We start from the raw sequence: 22,210 nt of genomic DNA, 5'->3' as shown, positions 1-22,210 counted from the left end.
TTCAGAAGAGATGAACAAATGTCATATTTGATTTTCATGCTTTAAAATGTATTAAGGTATATTGCTATGATACTTCACAATGAACCCTTGCCCTACCTTATGTAATTCAATTTCATTAAAAGGTCTGTGGCAAATTTATCTAGTGCTTATATAATCACTTCTTTGAAGTGTGTGAATGAAGCTGTTATTTTTTCAAAGAGTAGCTGTCTGTTCAAAATTTATTTTAACACACTGTGGGCATGAAGCTAGATGAGAGAATGTATATATTCCCTTAAAAGTGTTTACTTAACCACAATAAAAGGTTATGTGGATTTCCCAAGTGCACTGAGTTACAGTACCTGTTATAATGTGAACATTTAAACACTCCTTCAACTTGGCTTCCACTCATGTATCATGTCTGACACAACAGTCAGAGTTCCTTTGTCTAGCACTAGCTCAGGAGGAATAGAAGGCTCTGCAGTAGCATATAAATGAGAAACACTAAAATAAAAATAAAGTGAGAAGGAAAAAAAGGGAGGAAAAAAATGTAGATATAGGTAGGTCTACAGTAAAGTGTACGTCGAAAGTGTGCCTTCACTGGCACATACAACTGAACTAATCCATGTTCACATCAGCCTGAAATTAACTGTGTTCTGCAATTGGCAATGCAATGGTCTGGCATCTTCTGGGACATGTATTGAGTCCCTCGGGAAACTTCTTTCCCAAAACATTTTTCCAGCTGGATGCTGTTCTCAAAGTCAAGGAAACAAACTAAATTCTGGTTGGGGCACTTGTGTGTGAGCACAGATAGCAGCAGGATGGTTTTCATTCCTAAGCACTTCAGAGATGTTCCTGGGAGTGTTAAGTTTTTTACTGGCTTCTACAACAGTAGTTGTTACAAAATCCCAAACAAGAAGTAAAAAAAAAAAAATAAAAATCACATAACTGTATGAAAAAAGCATTTGCTAAGGACTGTGGTTTGACTGTGACTATTTTTCCTTTTTGAGCAGGCTTCGGAATATGATCTAATGATTACAGATTTCAGTGGGAAGCAATGGGATAATTTTTTTGCACAGCAAAATATATTTTATTTTTAAGTATGCTTAATATTATAAAAGAATTTAGGACTATGTTTAGACATCAAAGCCTCTGAATTGGTGTGTCTTCGTTCCTGGCTAGAAGTTTCTGGACGCATTTTATCCAGAGAAAACATCAGAGACAGTTCTGTGGAATTTAGGTTGTCTAAATATAGCCTTTTTCATACAAGTTATTAAGTAGGAGTAGAGGGCACTTCTCTACTAAAGTAACATACACTTTTAATTACATGTTCATGAAAGCAGGACAGTAATTTAGCTTTTACATTGAAACACTGCAAAAATGAAACTGATCTAATCATAGAATCAAAGAGTTTGAGAAAACCCAAAAATTTTAGGGCATGCACTTCTCCCAAACATTTCTTAAAAAGCTTTTGAAATACAGCAAATATGCTACTTGAGGGAATAACATGGGGGAGGGGAAAAAAAAAAAAAAGGTTTGCTTTTTCTCTCTCTTGAATAGACCTAACAGTTAATACTATGTCATCTCAACTGGACAAATTTTTCACCTCAGGCTATTACATTACAGACTCCATAATGCAGTCTGAGGGTGGTCTCTTTAAGATAAATGTGGCAATACCATGCTATGTTTATTCAGTGGAAAAATCTATTTTAGCATCTAATTAGAAGTCTTTAAAAGATTTACTCTGATAGTTTCTTTCTGAGATATGTCTTGCAAGGAGTTGCTTTTGTCTATACAGATGTTATCCAACACCTGCATTTTAGTTTATGTAAGTTTTCACAAACTACGTTTTGTTTTTCTCCCACTTATTGTATGTTTATGACATACATTTGGCAAATACCAAATCTCTTTAATTAAGGAAGTGTTAAATGACTATCTGAGAGGTATGGTCCATTGCTGAGAGCTTTTAAAGATATTTCCTCCTCTCTGGTTCTTGATTTAGCTGCTGTGTGCACAGCTGTAGCAACGCAGGTAGAGTACAAAGGTTGATCTCTAGGCTCTGATCCAAGAATTAGCTGTCAAAATCTTAAATTTGAGTTATGAAAGGTTTTACTTCCTCTCTTTTCTTGCTGATCAGATGATAATCTAGTCTACATCTGTCAACAGAGAAGTCTATTCAGTTTTGCTCATATGTTTTCATGCCATATGGTGGGCAAGGAAAGTGGTATTGCCTGCATGCTATCCATCCACACAGAATCCATAAACATGAAATAGTGGGTAGCATCTCAATGATATATGGTAGGAAATTCATGAGTGTCAAAGGCAGATGGAAGAAAATGTTTTGCTTAACAATAGCTCTACAAGTTTTGAAAACATAACCTACTTTACAACTGATGAAGTTGACAACTGCATGACAAACCAGACATGGACACAAGGATTTCATAAGATATCATCAGAGAGAGATTTAGGTAATTGCTCTCAATTTATTTCGTGTAGAGGCTGGAAAAATTCTAAGGAAATAAACCACTCGTTCACACAATACAGTAAGAAGTTACCAATGTCAAACAAAAAATAAAGTTTTGCCCTCCATAATAAAATAAACCCATGAAGTTCGATTATGTTACCCCATCAAGATGCCCTGCTACTTTGTGGAAAAAAAGATCTCCCAGGTTCCCTATAGGAAACTACCTTGTTTACTTCCTTTTTTTTATCCCCACTTGCTGTTTTATCCTGCTAAATTCCTTTAAGTTTTGAGTTTAGTCATTGTCATTTTTCAAATAATACAATGGTGAGAACAGCTAACAACAATGATAACTGCTGTGTTTCTAACATATTCCTTTCTTGGAACTAAAACTTAAGGTGAAGAATGCTCTTAATTACTGTTTTTTTATAAAGAAATTACACATGTAGAAAGCTGCAAGGTCAGACAGAAGAGTAATTTACCTCTTGATTTCCTCCCATGAATGTACGCCTTTCCAAGAAGTTGCCACGTTGGCCTGTACAAATCCTCCAAATCCAGTTGCCACCGATCTGGTTCAAGATACCGGATAAGGTCTTCCACAGTACTAAATCCAGCAACGGCATTGTTTAACACATCTAATGGTAAAGCTGATGGGGGGAGCAAGGATGGGCTAGGTGCTTCTGTGTGGTGCTGCAATCAGAGCCAAAAGAGCACCAGTCAGAGGGTTAATGGATCTGCTTTGACAAAGTGCTATATTTTATGGAGTTACATAGCTGGGAAAGTTTATAAATGGCTAGCTTGTTCCAAAGTACAGTTTATCTAATAAGACAAATGACAAGAGTCAGAAAGTACCTTATTATTCTTTAGCAATAATTGTAAACAAACTTCTTCTACACAGTTTTTCTACTTCTTATATTTGTAGCATTGCAGCTAGCATGCCACTACACCCGTCCTTTGAAAATGTTCATTGAGTGACAGACGGGACTTAAGAAATAGAACAAAGAGTGATTTGAAAATGTGGCCCCACTACAGACAATTACTGTAACCCTCTAGAAATCTGACACATTTCACATTCTGCCTTTCCTCAGAAACTTAGCTACAATCTTTGTCTTCTTGTCCTTCAACGTAAAACATGAACATACCATAGTACAAAGACAGCAAATATTCTTGTCCTCATCCAGAGACAAAAAAAGTGCTCCAGTTGTGTTTCGTACAGTGTTAAGAATTACATGTCTGGTTAAACAATAATGAACAGAGTAATAACAACATCTAGCATAACTAAAATAATGTTCCAAATTAACTCAAAAGTACTTAAATGCTGAAATTGAGTACTGAAAAAGTCTATGTACTTTCCCACAGCACAAATCTCACTGACAAACTCACTGAATCAGGAGTACTTAGTCATAGAAAATTCAAGCGAAGTGAGGCTTTTCTTTTTGCTCACTTTACAATCCATTTCAAAATTATGCATTGATTTGTACTTTCAAAAGAATAAAAACAGGCAGAAAGGGAAGACTAAGTAGGAAGATGCTTTTGCAGCACCGTAAATTCCTTTAGGCTTTTATATACAGACTTCACTACAAACATTATGTCCACAGTACTGCACTAGAGCAATTCACCTGGATCATGTAAGAAAGATGAAGAAAAATTTGAACACACTGCTGATTTAGGGGATGGGAAGGACAAGAATATGTGTTTATATATATATACATATATATATATATATATATATTTAAAAATCCTCATACCACTTAGTGTCAAAATGGTACTCTCAGTACTGTAATGTAAGGTGTATATATACTATAATTTTTTCCATCTGTAGTGTCGGATCAATGGTAGTCATTTACCTTTTCGAAATGATCAGGGAAATTTATGAGAAATTAAAGAGTTATGCTGGAAAAAACCAAGATTTTAGAAAATAATCCTTGCAACATTACACACTAAACAGCAGTTTTCTAAAATACATATGGTTGTGATACATGACATATCAATAATAATATTTTCTTTTTTTGTCCTCTTAATACTAATATATATGCATTTTTGGTTTCAGCTAAAAGTGTGTCTGAAAGAGCAGCAAGTGGAAGTAACCATCATGGCCTTCCTATTTTTTGCTTCAAGTTTTTTCTCTCTCTAACTTCAAGAAATGCAATCACTAGAATGATTTGTGCTGCTTTTTAACTGTGAGTCCTGCAAAAATAATACAAAATGTAGGTCTAGTGGGCTGCTACTATTAACTTTACCATATTTTCATCTTGCTAATCATTTCCAATAGAGTTAGTAAAGAAGTTGTTTCCCATTCTGGAGGTTTCAAAACATTAAAATATTTCTCTTCCTCTTCCATCCGTTACCCACATTAAAAATAGTAACATGCTGATCCATCTATTAGGTTATGATAACAAAGCAACAGATTCTGGTCTATAATTTAATAGCTGCTCTTAGCAAAATATGCTGCTCAGCAAGCTTCAAAACAGTGATGTGACACTGTAATTCAGATGGTCAAAAAAATAAACATTCCAAAATTTTTCTTCCTGTTTTTCTACATGATGATGTATTTGCAACAGTCATATTTCCTGGTTTGAAGGTGTAGGGTTTTGCTAAGGTGAAAAACAAAATCAGTGGTAGAATCACATGGTAGAACTAGCACCTGACAGAAAAAAAACCCCAAAAACAATCTTCTATTTTATTTCCAGCTGAAGAAATTACTTCAGTGTCTCACTGCTACTGGGATTAAAACCTGTTGGATCCCAGATAAAAATGCATTGGTCTAGAATCTATTTCTATATTCACACCTCAAAACATGTACACCAAGCAATACATATATAGCAAGTAACCCATCAATTTATGGTACTCTGGATTCAATTGACATTTGCCTGAGCTAGAATGATACTAAGATATGGTGAATCTTTGCACAGTGGTAACACAATTAAAGTTGCCATCACTTCCTTATCATTCTCACAGCAAACAAAAACGTGAAGAAAAAGTAACTGAAGCAGTAATATTACAACTTGGAAGATGAATGTTTTGGAATAAAGTCATTAGAATCTCAAGATTAAGAGTGTTTTTCCCAATAATCTTTAAAGTTAGTAAACCTAAATTACAGTTACAATGTACCAAAGACTAGAAAGATAGCTGATATCATAAAGCTATAAATGCTGTAAATTCTATTATGACATAACAACCTTTATGAAATCTCAATAAATTGTTTTATATAAATGGTAATTCCAATTATACTTTACATTGTTTTTACTCGCTAATAGGTAGTAATTATTTTATAATTTAAATTTTTTGGACAGAACATCCAGTGCAGCATAAACAGTACTCCTTTCTTTTACTAAAATTATATATTGGAATTTTATACAATTTATAATTACACTCAGCTTTCTCAGTTTGTTTGTCTTCTGTAGGCAATATTTACACATATAGTAAAATTTTACTCTCAGAATAGAAAACAGGAGAAATGACCTAATGCAAGAAATTAAAATTCAACTTCATTAATGGTACATACCTTTTAGAACAAGCAAACGTGTCACTTTGATGTAACTCTGAAATGTAGCATCATAGCTGCAACTTCAAAATGTTGAAATGCTCCTTAAATGGAGCTTCCATTCACTTTACAGCAAGTTCATCACTCTTATTTTAATTTAATCTACATCTATCTTGACAGTCCTACTCAGACCCCCACCTCCACCTGCATGCCTGACACAAACTGATGTTTCCAAGCCACTCCCGGTGCAGTGCTGCCAACATCAGTACTCAGAAGGTGCCAGAGATGTGATTTCACTGCAGAATGATGGTGTGAAAGCCTCACAGGAGGGCCACTGACCCTCTCTAACTGTTTTGCTACACAATGCTGATGGAGACAATGAAGATGATCTTATAATGAAGTAGCCATTTGTCAACGGTACATCTATTGTATATCTGGCATCACCTTCACAGAACCGTATGTTTCCCCTAACAGGTCAGCTAGCAAATAATCAGCCTTTGATATAACAGATATTTATTTATCTGACAGGGGAGACATAACCCAAGACAGCAGACACTTCTGCTTTCCAAATATAGTAGTTATGCAAAATAACTTTCCTGACAGAGACCATTTTTTGGGAAGTGGTGTTCTTCAAGCTCTTCTACAATAAATACTAATTGACAGTAAACACTTTTTCTGTCATAGAAGTACATTCTCAATTATTACCAATGTTTTAGGTTTGAGATCACCTTTTTTGTTTTTGTTTCCCTGAGCATGAACAATTTCTGTCAAGATAGATCTGACAAATACATCAACAAGTTCTGTATTTTAATGTGATTCCTCTAGTAAAAAAACATTCTGTGGTTTCTGTTTTTCTGCCCCGGAAACAATTTCAATTTACTTTAATAAGAATAAATATGTTTAAAACCAAGATGGAGCCAAACAGTTGCATTTTTACTGTTAGTTAAAATGATTCAGAATGAAAACCAGAGCAGAAAACATAGGGCTTCTGCTGGCCTGTAGAACAGCCAAGAATGACAATTACTGTTGGATCAAACAGAATTTTTGTTAGGTGTGTTTATACTGTATTTCTGTACATGCAGGTCACTCTGTCAAAACAAATACCTTATAGAAATCCCCTAAGTTGTTTACAGACGTAGAAGACAGGCCAATAGACAACATTTAGACAACAGTTTAAGATACGGGCATGGAAAAATGGATGGAAATAATATAAAAACTAACATTACAAGACTATCCAGTCCTGAACATCACACATAACAACAGTACCACAGAAAAAATTCAGGGATTAAAATGCATTTTATGGTGCTCACAACGTTAGTTGGCCTTATTAAAGGAATTAAAGGAATCAAAGTTACTATTAAACAAATCTGTCTAACCTCTCTCTCAAAGGGAAAAGGCTAGGACACTATTAGAAATCGAATAAGAATATGACCCTCACTGTAGCAGCAGATCTGAACAAAAACTTCAAATTGTCTAGGTGAAGTTCAAACCTAAAGTATGATTTAGTATGTAGCTTAACTTGAAGTCTTGTGATTAATTTCTTGTCCTGTCATGTATATCCAGTCTTATCCTGAACATAGGATTTAGACCAAAGCTTCATATTGTAAAGCGTCTGGAAGTTGCATCTCTTTGCCAGGTCAGAATGACTGTGTATGTGACTGCATCATAAACAAGAGATAATCTTTCTGAAAAAGGACAGCAATATTATTCTCTGCATAGAGCTCCAACAGCTAAGCCATTGCAACCAAAAGCACAACAGCTGCTAACACAAACATTTTTAGATTTACTCTGGTACCAGGCATTTCACAGCATACAGGTTTGGGACACAGCCTTTATCAAATCTGTAAAATGAGCATAAAGACAATTCCTTGATCTCACAAGTTCTGTAAGAGAAGAATACAACCAACTTTTATTAGATGCTCATTATTAGTTTACCTGAAGAATCCAGAATTATGTTAGACAGATACCAGGTATAAATTTGGATGTGGGACTGGATGTTATAACCTTTCCTGTGTACCACTATCCATCTGTTCTTTCCTTGAACTGAACCTGCTCCAAGGATAAACAATTCAGAACAAAACAGCACTCACCTACAATCTACTCAAGATCAGCTCTTAAGCACTATCACGACATAAGAAAAGCCTTTATTTTGCTCCTGTTTCTTAGCACAGGACTGTCAACATACTAACACTACCCTCTTTCGGTTAAAGGAGAGGCAAGAAATAATATTGTTAAGTTGCTGCTGCCAGGAGTAAGGAATGTCACGTTTAACAACGCAATAACTGAGTTAAGATTGGAAAAACAAAAACAAGTGAGTCAAATACTTGGCATGACAGGACACTTACAAGTAGTGAATAATATGTCTAAAATAATTACTTCCTCACAAAAGAAATCTCCACTTTTTTTTGCATTACTTTTCTTTTAGAAAACATTGTCAAGCAGTTTCTGAGTGACAACCCATTCATCAATTGGCACAGTTTAGAGAAACTATTGAAAATCAGTATGGTTTAACCAGACTAGAAAAGACTCTCCAACAAAGAAAACCTCGAAGGAACCTCCTCTTCTCTGAAACCCAACTAGGATCAGTACTTTGAAAGAAATAACATATTTCTTCTAATGAAATATCCTTCCACCTTTCTTTTTTTAATTATTATACAAGAATACTCCAAGTCCTGCTTAGATTTAAAGATACGCTCTTGAAACTTATAGTACATGCACATTCTTGTAACACTCACAATAAAGAAAGGCTGTTTTCTTCCTTTGTAATCACAGGTAGCCCTCCTACTGGCATCAGTGAAGCTATGAGAGAAAGCAAACTCTTTTGGAGTTTGCCCTGAGGACACACAAGTTTCTCTGCTTAACAATAGCTCTTTCTTTTCTCCCGCAGCAAGTACATGCAGTAATAGGTGCAAAAAGCCTCTAGAAATCCTGGCCTACCTGAAAAAGCACAAACTTTTACTTGTTTGCCTGTATGTAATACAAAAAAAGCATTTGCAAGTATCTCACTTCTAAAGGTATCTCTCTGCAACATTAACATGCACCACTGCTATGCAAAATGTTAGTCCTGTTCAAGTTGCAAGGTAGAAGGAAGAGGAGATGATCTGTAGTTGGGCCTGTGTGCAAACACCTAGGTAGAGAAATAAAGTTCCAGGATCCTCTTCTTGTACCTTTAGCAAAGGAATGAAATAAAAAGAGAATATGCAGAGGCAGACAACCAATTTAGTCTGCCAAAACCAGGGAATAACCAAGGATGTTCAATTGCACATGGAAGAGATGGAAGCCAGGAAGGCCATCACAGTTCCCATCCACAGCAGCACTTTTTACTACTTTAGTTGAAGTTACTGTCACAGCAGCAAGGATGGTTGCATGAGAGACACAGCACTATGGGGCTGCTAAGTAGGTAGGTCTGGTAAAATAAGTTCCAGTGGCACTGAATTAAACATACATGTTGTTCAACTATCCTCACTTCAGGGCTGTAACTTCTGCTAGTCAAATAACGCCCAGGTAGGGGCACCAACCCTCCTCAATTTAATCAGATACTGCACACGAGAACCAGACTGCTGGATGATAGCCCCCCTCTTTCCTGAGCTTCCAGCTCTCTGCTTTTCACAGGCTCCCTAAATTTTCTGTTCCTATAGTATGCTACAACCTCTTATCAAAAGCTTGTCCAGTTTCTCTTCATATGCATGCAGGGTTTTCCTTTTATCTCACAGAGGACCTTGTTTGCTAAGTATCCATGCATGGGCTTGAACCAATTTACACCTTAAAGCCAGAAATGGCTTTCCGAACTCTAGATCCATATTTTTTTGCTGTACTTCGAGGATTGCTTTCCAAACCATGCATAATTTCTACTCTCAATAACCACCAACAGGAAAAAGATCACAAAGATCACAAGGGAAAATGAACGCATTTTTGCCTTTCTATCTTTGCCAGTCACAGAGTTTCTGTGCAGTCCACAGAGAAGGTCTGGAATTCTATTTGTGCTGGAAACAACTGGGAGATGTTCTCAAGGAAATTAGCAGGATGGAAACAGGACAGGATGTCACTAATAATCAGTATTCGTTTCACAAATTGCACCTTTTTGCCTGAAGCCTGTGCACAATGACACCTTTAGAAATACACAGCATGTCTCTTCACAAGAGACACTCTCGTGAAGACACAGATGACACATATATAGACCAAGTTCATTAACTCTCAGGGGATGCCATCAATAGCAATAATCTCTGGAAGCCATTTTCAAAAAACATTAGTGATTAGTTAGTTCTCATCATAAATATAATTCTGTGTATGTACATATATAGTTGTGTTTACATATGTATAAAAATACATTTTGTTTTTCCTGTGATCACATGTATCTCTGTATTCCACATCGCATGGGAATGGTCCTGTGCAGGGCTCGGAGTTGGACTTGATGATCCTTGTGGGTCCCTTCCAACTCAGCATCTTCCGTGATCAGTAATAATACATACTAACTCATTTTAAAGGCAAAAAGAAGAAAACTAATGCTCCCAGTACTGTCTTATATAGGAGACTTTATTGCCAATACATTTCACCACAATAGTTGTAGAGGTTTCTATTCCTAGAAAATATATACACACAGACGACTATTTGTCTTGCATGGAGTTGCATGAAATTACTGATTTTTTCAGTGCATCTGGTAAGTCTCACCAAAGCAGCACATGCTACTTCACGAGTATTTCATAAGCACTACAAAATCACCAAATTTCTCTCTCCTATCTCTCCTTTACTGGAAGTATTTGTTATTCTACAGAATGATCTAGTGATTCTTGTATTCTTTTAGGTAAGAACTTTCATTCACTGATTTATTCTTTCAGTTAATTACGGACAGAAGAATTGTATAAACAATTCTGCTTGAAAGCTGTGTCACCAGCATCTCTGGTAACTGCAGAGGTCTCAAACCATGAAGTATACAAATCCCTGCAATCTCTAGAATACAAAAAACTTGCAGATTCAGGTAGCTAGTTGCAATGGAAGTCAAATCTCGATGCCTTTCTACCTTTGTCATGGGTTTTTAACTATACTTCCTTGCATTAGGAATTTTCGGACGTAGTAGTGAATGATAAGATTCTAGACAGAAGACTCAAAGTAATGCAAGATCTCTCATGACTTGGACACATTTTGACTCAGTAGACAAAGGCTCAGCCTCATTATTTTGGAATTATGGCCTGATGAAGTTGAACTTCGCTGAGTTGAACAGAGAGCATTTAAAAGCACACACTTAGCCTGTGATGAATCAGATCTAATAGTATAGAACAAGCTATGGCATAGACTGTCTTCAAGACAAGAATTTTCAAAGTGGAATCAGTATGTCAGTTTTAATCTACAGTCCCTTCCTCAAATAATTTGTCTTTTTAATTGTTTTCAAATTACTGTAGATATATAAACTAATTTTAGGTTTATTATTCCTGAGTTTGGGTTCCTAGTAAGTATACTTGTGGCAGAGTAATATTTAAACCATAACTACTTTCAAAACCTTAATTTTTAGTGAGCACTCTCTCCTTGTTTATACATTTCTGTCTTCTAAATGAGACTTTAAACAAAATTTACAGTGAGTTCTCCCCACTCCATGTAACTACATATATATATATATGCCATAAGAAAAGGTAAGTCTATCTTTCATATCCTACCCTAGTTGTTTATGTACCTCATGGATGTGCACATAGAATGATTATAACTGCAACTTTAAAAACCTAAAACTCAGTGGATAATGTTATGTCTTGTACAATTTGAATGCTTAATAAAAATATTTAGTCCAATTCAGACCACGGGCAATACGAACCTCTATATACATATTTTAAAGAGTATGAACTGTATGTTTGTGTGTTTATACAGATAAAGTATCTGCTGAAAATGACTTAAAATAGACTGTGTATAGGTAAAATGAAGTCCCAAAATAATTTACTGAAATACAATTTTTCTCACCACAATCGTATAAAATCTTTCTTCAGAGAAAGTGCTGAAATGTGTCTTGTGCTTGCAGTATGGTGCTAAAACAGGCAAAACCCTCAATGCCTAAGAAATAATAACCTCCATGTCTGATAGTATTTTGATTTTTGTATTCACAGAACTGTCCTAAAAAAAATTAGCAGCTGCAATGAATCATTGCAACACATGGAACACATGAGGGAACGTGCATCTTCTGTAAGTGTTTGCTACAAGTTCGGTTGAATCATTTGTAGAGGATGTCAGCAGCACCTTCTGCCTTGAAGAACCTCTGTGCATGACAGGTGGTTAACTATTCACATCACATGGGATGGCTGCTAATTCCTGAAGGTTAAGTTTTTGAAACACAAAGTATTTTCCTAAGTAGTAGCCCTGTCCTCCCTCTCTTAGTGCCTTCCTTTCAATTCTTCCTTATTAACTACTCACCATCATATTTAAGGACATTTTAAGTTTATTCTCTGCCTTATCTATCTCATTATTTAAAGGCAGTCTTGTACCATTTCCAGGGTAGAACTGCATATTGATTACTTGCTGTATTTTCTAATAAGTGTGATGTTTTCTCATCATACTGCTCTCACTGAGGAGTTAACTCTACAGAGACCCTTATAAAACTACTTCAATATTTCATTGCTTCTTGGTTTTCTGAATATATCCTCAATTACCTCTTTATGTTTCAAACATAAGCTCTTGTGGTAGCTTGTTTTTTGTTTTGTGTTTGAACTGCGTGTGTGCAGTAGGATATTTCATGACAATGCATACACGAGTTAACAGCTGAGTAAGAAGTGTTTTTTCAAATGCTTGTACAAATAAACTCTTTATCTTCTTTTTGAGAATATAAACTTAAATGCAATTTTCTAGGTTTTCCTATTAAGAGCACAAATGAGTCAATGCAAAAAGAAATTCCAAGAATCAGATTGCAGTGGGCATGTAGACATAGTCCAATTTTTTTTCAGTTTGCTCAGATCTTATTGCAAACGGAGTTACAGTGATTATTAATCACTACAGTTATAGACACACCTAAAATTCAATCAGGAAACACTATTACATTTATGATTTACAGAAGCCTTTTTTTTTTTTAAATTTTCTGTACACAAAGCTCTAGTTCTTACTTGTCAGGCAGTAGTTGACAAGGAATAAACAGTCAACACAAGTGCAGCTGTTCTGAATAAAAAAAGTTTGTGTACATTATTCTACAACAGGAGATGTGGCCAGCCCTAGCTGAAGGACATCATTTCTGCAGACATTTCTTTAAACTATTCATTTTACTTGAAATACCTATAAAAGCCCAATCAAATTAAGCAATGACAAGTTGCTTCTTTAAGTTCTCTCTAGGAACTTCCTCATTGGAAATAGGTAGCTGTTCTTAAGAAAATGTTTACTTACTCCAGTACATTCATAGGAAGTTTATCAAACATTAAACACTAGGAATGGCTGTTTATTACAATTGGAAAATGTAGTTGTTAAGGACAATGAAAAGTACTTCTACACTGCATGCAACTTTAATTTGATCTTTCAGTATACATGTTAAATTGCATTCCACAACAGCTTTCTGTTCATTCATATCACAATAAAAGGAACGCACCCAACATTCCTGTACAGCAGACATTGCAAATCAGAGCTTGTCCTGCCTTGAAGGCAAAAAGTCCTTGAAAAAAGCATTGCTTTACAGGGAAGGAAACCTGTCTCGTCCTCAGGTATCCATTCTTAATGTGATAAAACACATAAGAAATGCATCATATTTTAAGATTTGTGAAGAAAAATATTTTGTATTATGTGCTTGTGATATGGAAATTTGTTCTATGTGTAACATACATACCAAAACCCAAAAAACATGGTTGGGACTAAGACTACATTGCCCACATAAAGATTCTCACACCTTTTGAACATGCCAGATTTAAAATCTGTGAGCTAGCTTTTATAGCCCTATACTGCTAACCATAATGTTGTTCTAACATACACTTAGTGTTTAGCTCTATCTCTTCTACCTATTTTCCACTATCTATAACTCTTAATTCTCATGTTACCTCATTATACTTTGATATATATTATGCACACAAGTATAGTATATGTGATTACACAAAAGTGAAAGGCAAATTTAATTGGTAAAGTATGCTTAATAAGAGAAAATTAAGAGAAAACATTTTAAAATCCCTTGTATTTAGGAGTAAAACTTAGTCTATCTACTCCCTGCTTAGTGCAGGACAATGGTTCAGCAAAGATCCCACTGAGTTCCCTTCTAGCCTTGCATTTCTGTGATTGCATTACAAAGCATCTACCTGGTAACCCTGATGCTTTTGTAAATTAAGTTGAGGGAAATGCTGAATTCTAGAATTATAAGTAATTTTAAAATCTGCGCTACTAAATAACTATGCCACAAGGTCTTCTGGATACATAACCAAACACTTTTTTCTTCAGTGATTATTTGTCCATTTTAATCCTTTGGACTTACTATACTAATGGTGTAATAAAAATCAATAACTGCATGCCAGTATAACTAAATATAGAATATTTGGTATAAAAACATGTTTTGGTTTTTTTGCTGCATGTCAACCCACAAGTCCTTAACTCAAATAAGAATAGGAAAATGAATGAAACTACTCCAATTTTGGACTTTAATTTAGTTACTTTCTCTTGGAGAAAATTAGGAAGTCATGGGTATTTAATAAAAGTTGGGTCCTTGGGAGCAGCAGAAGTTCCTTTGACAGTATCATTTACAATTTCTTTGAAATCTCAAAATTGTATGTAATGCAATGCATTTGAGAAAATGGTTTTAGTATCAGCTATAAAAGTAGATGCATTTCTGCCACACTCAACTTTTTCAAAGCCATTTAAAATTGATCCTTCAGAAATGTTTTGAAAGCAGGGTGCTTTGTTCTATTTCTAAGAGTCTCCCATGAAATTTTGTGCTGCTTAGAGCATGAACAAATCTATTAAAATAGAATAGGTTGAATTTTAAGGCCACCAGAACTGCTAGCAGTCACACTGACTTGAAGGGATCTCCCTCACATGGCACAGACCTTCATCTCCTTTCACATTACTTCTCTGTTCTTGCACATTCACCATGCTGTAAAGGTAAAAAGTCAAAATACTCACCTCTACAAGAAAGGAAGTGCCACACAATAATCCTGCACTGATCTTAACCCTTTTACAAACTACTGCTATACCTTACTGTCACTTTTTAAATTTTTTTTTTAATCGTGTTTTTCAAAAGCATGATTTTAAAAAGTTGTAAAGCCTTCTACAGAGGAACTCCTCATTCTATTCCCCACATGTACCCTTTTTTTATAAAAGGCTTTTTAGGACCCATTTGAAAAATTAATATTTACACTCTGAAAAATACTTTCCTGCTTGTATATGTATTTAAAATATCCCTCAGCCTCTTATTTTCCCATTCTCTGATTCAGCAATACTGGGTGTTTCTGATGATTTAGTGTAGCATATATGGAACTAATTACAGAACACAAGACATCAAAAACTGTGGTTTTCGAAATTTTAATTAATTGTGGTTTCACAGGCTGCTATTCACTGCAATCCAGGAAGTGGTTAGATGTGGGGTTTATTATCAGTTTAAATAGAAGTCAAGTGTAAGGCATTGGTTCTACCTGAATTCTCCAGCCCATAAGAAACATGATTTTCTGTGAACTGTAGACATTGTGTAACATGGGGTTAAACAGAATGAAAACAAAGAGATTTGCTGCCCTAGCCTGCTACACTGAAAGATAGTGGCTAACCACAACTTTATCCTTTGATCAAGACACAAAGTGTACTTCACAGAATATGATTGAAGATGCTAATTTGAATGCCTGATAAAGCACTGCTTCTGAAATAAGCCAATTAAGAAGCTAAATTAGGATGATATTAAAAAGGTATTATTTACAAGCATTGCTCACTGACTATATATCTTGATGTTTTTTCCTGGGCATGAGAGATCGACACTGCAAACTGCTACAGAAGAGGGCAAAAAAGAAGGGAGGTGGGAGGGTGGGTGGTGGGAAGGGAGGAATCAACCAACTTTGCAAGGCAACACTGGTCACGAACACTTTGCAGAGATCTGCGTGGCTAATTCTGGTGGGATTTCTTCCACCTGCTGTACTCAGTGAAGTCCCATGAGATGATCTGCTCGTTTAAATGAGAATAGAAACCCACTCTGAGGGTTCTCAGCACCAAAAATGAAATGTAATTGAGATGTTCTGCATGAACCACATTTACAAAGCAGTGTTAAGCAATTTGGGTAAAGTGACTGTGATGACTGCTGTGCTTTGCTGAAGGAAGATTCAGTCTAGTATTTGGAGAAAATATTTTTTGGTTTTGTAAACATTCATACATTTGAGATACCTAATTGCCATGAAGATAGTGTTATCATGTTCTTAGCCTTCTTCCATTATTTGCTATTTCATTTGAAGCTGGTTTGCAACTTTCTGTTTATCTGTGCAGTCCCGCTGTACAAACATGAGGATTTGAATGAAGAAATTAGGATGAGTGAGCACTAAACATTTGAGGAATGGGAGGGAAGACAAATTGTCATTTCAAGTACATCACTATAAACTTAATGCAAACTGACTGAATTTAGATGAGTAAAAATTCCCTTTATAAGGTTATATTTCAGTTAAAAAGTCAGAAAAGGACATTTTGCTATTTAACAATTAAGGTTATATTCTCTCCTCAAACAGTATATTAGTACTAGATATGGGTTACCTTAGCAACTATTATGTGTTGTAAAAGAAAATTCTGAGAAATGAGGATATTTTAATGAGTGACTAAAACACTGGCACCTCTTTTTCTTCTCCCACTCTTCAATTTTTTTTCTCAGAAAATTAAACCAATTTTTTGAGATAAACACTGATTGTGATCTCAGAATGACAGCATCAATACTGGTTTTGACCTGATGAGCATGAAAGTTTAATTCTTCCAGGCAACATTCACTAAACTATTGAATATGGTCCACGGTGTATAATTCACTCACTTAGGAGATTAGAAGAATAGGTAGCTACTGGGAAATAAGATCTCACTAATATCTCAGTAATCTCAGTATAATAAATACATATAGAGAAACAATTATTTGCCAATTAATTTATAAATATATTAAAAAAAACCCCCAAACCTATTTCAGTTTGAGTAATATGATCATTATTTTGATGATGTGGTCACTGTTTTTTAGACTCCCAATACCTAATATTTCCTGTTGAAGGCAATGGTAACTGCTTTTTTAAAAAATCTGTCACCAGTCACGCTGTCTACATGACAAAAGAAACTAGAATCAAAACATCCAAAGATTTCAGAGGCTATAAATTGGAAAGTATATCACTATTACTGAAATTTCAATAGTGTGGCTATCACTATATTAGTAGAAATGATGGACACTAAAATTACATGTGATAATAAATTCAAGTTGGTGTATTGTTAGAATAACTTTAAAATACAATTATCCACCTGACAAAGCCCAAAATAACAGCATTTATAAACAGAATGATGCAACCATGACAATTTGACATTATAGCAATTGCCAGTTACCACCCCTTAGGTAACTTGACTATTATTTTCTCTTTCTTCTCTGAACCTTAGTACTTGGCAGAAAACAGAAAAGAGCTGCCATCTCTTTTTCCTGCAGAAAAAAAAAAAACAACAGTGGAAGCTAAGAGTGCCCTTACTGCAAGGAAGCCATGGCCTGTGGCAGACTGTTACTGGGGACAGAACACTGCACGTGGCAGAGTCAGAGCAGGATATAAAAGATCTAAACTGAAAAGTTCACATTCTGTGCCCTGTGCAAGATGTGTTGCTTCCTGGTTCTCTTTGGGTATTCTCTAATTGCTTGATTAGGAGATTAACTTTTTTAAGTATTTAATTAATGAGAGGACAGTGGGAAGTCTCTCAAAAGTAATTGTACTCTCATAATTTAATAGGAAATGAGATTTAGGGAAAAATTAAGAAAGTAACGGTGTTTTTAAACTCGCTTTTCTCTGGTTTCAGATTTTTATGATGATAAAACCTTAATATGTTGCTACTGTTCCAAATATTAACCATAAAATTCAAGCCAGCTCCATCTATAAATTATCCACTGGCATTTTTGTATAGCACTAGCTTTGTAAGTTGTGGCTTTGTATGGCTAGTTTAATGACGTTTCTTAGGTGGGCAAAAGCTTCATAAAATTATTTTTTCTTTTTTTGTTGTTTTTTTTTTTTAACCAGCCTGCACAGAAAAGTTGGTCCTGTTCACACTTTGGTAGCTTTTAATATATTGATTTCCCACATTCCCCTATAATTTGTAAACAGTTTCAGGTAATGAAAGATCAAACTTCATAAAGGAAATTTTATGATTTTTTCCCTGTTTAACAGCATGACAAGTCTCCTTTCCAATTTAAAGAACGTAGTTTTTAAAATCAATATAGTTCTTAAATTATTAGTCACTAGTAAGAATCATAGTTCATAGAAAAGGAGGCAATAAACGACGAAATATAAAGAGTGTCTACTTTAAAAAATGGATAGAAATCAGAGTCTCAGAAAATAATCACAAAGGTCCCTGTAGTGTACCTATTATCTAAATGAAAATCTGTAAAACCCTGTCACTATTTACTATCACTGTTACATATAACTATTAGGTGATAATTTCTCTTCTGTTTAGTCTCAATTCTGAGAAAATGTATAAATAAATCCTTAACTACCTAGAGATAAGTGCTAGTAGCTTGCAAAAATAACAGTGGATTTTACTTTGCTCTTCTTCTACCATGACATCACCTCAAAGGCATTCTTAGCCTTTAAGCAGGAATACAGCATTGCTCTGCTGTATGTAACCAGTACAGGTTGGCTTCCTATGGCAGAGCTGTTGCTGTGGGGTTGACAGTTGCACAAAGACCTGCACTTGTGCTTCACCTTTGTGAAGTGGGGCTTTGCACGAGGTCAGGTTCATCTGTCTGTCACATTTGAAAAATATCGGGCATTCAATTTGATCACCTCTATCACATCAAAGATGTGCAGGCTTGTTGATTAAGTTCTAACATTTTTAGAAATAATTTGTTAGCAAAGTAGTAAATTGCTTCTGAAATTTATATTGTCTTCATCCGTGTAAATACCTAGCTGTAAAATTAACTCATGTTTTTTATTCTTAATGATGATTTGGAACGAAAAACCCTCTGACAATTTTTCACTTGCTGTTGTACTGTTGACTTGATCATCTATTTTTGATTTTTGGTGAAAAGCTGGGCTATACTCTAAAGTGTTTTATACCAGTAAACAGTTTCAAAACACTCTTATGAACCTTAATTCTACATTTATGTTGCATCAAAAGATACACTGCTATTTTAGGCACCCAATCACAAGGGGTTTTTTACTACATGAAAGGTGCCTATGATTTTCTTAAGTAGGAAGGCAATTAAATAAAGTAAATACAGTATTTAAAGTTATATATATTGACAGAGCGCAAACAAGAAGAGATCAATGATGGAATTTAGTTTAACTAAAAGACAAGAATTCCAAGCCAAAAAGGATGACTTAAGAACAGGAAGTATTTTATTATTAACTTTTCATTACCCAGAACATCTCACATTGAAAAGCTCGAAGACAAATATGCCTACACAAATCAGAAGAGTTCAGCAGATCAGAATGATTTTCAGAAGATAAGCAAGGGCAACCCTATTAACAGCTTACATATTAAAAGCCTACAGATATGTGGCTAACTGCCCTGCCAGTTAGAAAGTTAAATAATTTGGTATTTAATCCTTTCCCCTCAAGAAATACAGATGATGACTGAGTGGGTTGGATAATTTGGCTCAACTCAGTTATCTTACTCTCCTTGGCTATCTAATCATTTTGGTTATGTCAGTCAGCAGGGAAGTTCAGGGTTGGTTGCACAGTTAGCAAAAATTTAAAAAAAAATAAATTAAATTTTAGGGATTTTCAAGTTTCAAAAATAGTGGCCTCTAACATTCACATGCAGGCGCAGTAAGAAAATAGAGAAAATAAAACATTTGAAAATTCAAATTCCGAAATTGCATTTACTATGCCAACCATTCACAAAGCCACGAGGATACTGATTTCTAACAAAATTACCATAGCACATCAGCTGTCTTCTTAAAGATGGTCATGCTAGTTAAAGGACATTTGTCACGCTATTTAAAGGACATTTGTCACACTGTCAGAAAAACATTCAGAATAAGAGATGTCTACTGAAAAACTCTAAAGGTAACTAAGTGCTACCAAAAGACACCAAAGTTACATACTGAACAATAAATCATCAGATTGGTTTCATTATCTACACCACTACACTGAAAATCCCCTAGCCTCCTAACCAACTCGTGCAGATGAGACTCAAGAGCTGCTGTAAGTAATGTCAGGGTAGAGTTATCAGAGCTCCTCCAAGGAACCCTTTGGCAGCTGAAAGGGAAGTGCTATTAGGGTCCACCAACTTCAAAATGCCTGTAGGATTATATGCAAAATTTTTTGGAAAGGCTGTGCCATCTGGTTTCACACCTCCACCTCTCAAGTACCTTTGAACCTGGTCTTTCATGCACTAAATCACTCCTTTCAATATGAAGTCCAGCATTTTATTTCTCCTCAAAAATGATCCTTACAATTCTTCTTCCTGTGATTTATTGCTTAGCTCAAAAGCAGAGTGAAATGAACAGTCAAGCAGCCTAAGCATTCTGCCACTGGAAATGTCTTTTGCCAAACAAACTGTCCTCCATTTTCACATGCAAGGTTTGTTTTTAATTTCTTTTTTTTTTTTTAATACAACTACAGTTCTTCAACATTAGCCAGCTATCGGGAGCAAACATGGAAGCAGTCTTCCTGAATTCCTTCTCTACTACCCTAGCCTAAGAGCAGATGTGACAGCTTTGTGATTATTTAGACTTTCCCATTAAAACAAAACCAAAAGCTTTTCAACAACAATCCTGGGTTATTCAGTCAAACCTTTCATCCTCATCATTAAAAAAGTTTTGAGTACTTATGAGAAGCTAACAAATGACAGCTCATAATCCCCATCTGTAACACCAGACGCCAGGTAGTGCAAAGACAAGACAGGTGCAAATTTTGGTATTCCCATAGTGCTTATTATCTATCCCTTTTTAGAAACAAAAGGATTTCTCTTAACACCACTACTAGTATCCCACATTAATCTTCCCACAAGCAAACTCTTACCCTGAAGCTACTATACAGTGTTATTACTCTGTCAAGAATTTTTTTCCTGAATTTAAAGAGTTGCTTCTACCAACCGGTAGAGTCAGATTGTGCAATAAGTCATCTACAGAAGCTGCTCCACAGCTGATTTGATCTCAAATATTGGAGCTGCCCTCATCAGAGCTCTACCATATGTAAAATAATTAAAAAATATTTAAGAAGTTGCACTCTTCTGTTCCAACTTTTCAATTCATTCCTGTTTTTCCCTTTTCCTACCGAAATTATAGGAAGAAAAATTAGCACAGTACATGCCAGACTTACTGCCTGTTTTTCTGGGGGGAGGCAATGGATAGGATTGTGGCATGATCAAGATACTAATAATGAATAGGGACACAGCATAAATGCACCTAAACAACATAACTGAAAACTATGGTGCTACCTGAAACCTAGTATTAAATGTACATTTGCTTACCTTTTTTTCCACTAGCAAGCATGTCAGACACAACGTCTCAGTATTTGAAAGCACAAAAAAATCTAGAGCTGTGCCAGTACACAGGGGATTACTTTGAGAATGGGACAGAATCACTTTGCTTTGGAATTTGCAGAGAAGCCATCAGCCTGCTTTCTCAAAAATGTTGATCCTGAAAATTGGAAAAGGGATAGTCAACTAGACGATTCTGTAATACTTAACACATAAAAGATAAAGGTTGCTAAAAAAACTTGGGAGAAGAGGAAGATGGTGTTGAGCGCTCTTTGGGGTTTTTGTTTGTTTGTTTGTGGGATTTTTGTGTGGGGGCTTTTTGCTACTTCTTTTGTTTGGATGTTTCGGTTGGTTTTCTGGTTGGGGGAGGTGGTTTGGGTTTTTTTAACCAAACATATTAAGTGAAAAGTAGTTTATAAAATATTTAGTAAAGGATTGAATAAAAAATTACACATAAATAATTGAGATATTGCATTATTTAGAACATATATGATCAATAAGTTTGAACAAATAAATTTGAACCATGACTACAGAATAATCTTGAAAGACTAAAGGAACATCTGGACATCACTGTGGAATATTTCTGTTGAAGTAGCATTCAACAGCTCCAATTACACGGCATCAGTGAATTTACAGTTAAAGAGTGACATGTTTTTATATACATACAGATCCTTCTCAAGTCATAGACTCATTTGAAGCTTTTTTTTTTTGAGGTGCCTCACAGCAAACAAGGT

At 35.3% G+C, this 22,210-nt stretch overlaps 1 protein-coding gene across 1 annotated transcript in view; it reads right to left on the bottom strand.

The window, feature by feature from the left end:
- Positions 1–22,210, bottom strand: part of PDGFC (platelet derived growth factor C) — a 62,945-nt gene that overhangs the window by 5,057 nt on the left and 35,678 nt on the right. Inside the window, exon 4 of the mRNA XM_029961158.1 lies at positions 2,920–3,127. Coding sequence (XP_029817018.1) covers positions 2,920–3,127 — 208 coding nt within the window. The remainder of the gene's footprint in view (positions 1–2,919; positions 3,128–22,210) is intronic.

The sequence above is a fragment of the Manacus vitellinus genome, unplaced genomic scaffold (genome assembly GCF_001715985.3).
Source record: "Manacus vitellinus isolate BGI_N305 unplaced genomic scaffold, ASM171598v3 scaffold_0_pilon, whole genome shotgun sequence".
NCBI lineage: Eukaryota > Metazoa > Chordata > Aves > Passeriformes > Pipridae > Manacus > Manacus vitellinus.
Note: the sequence above shows the minus strand (reverse complement) of the source record. Positions and strands in the feature narration are given on the sequence as shown.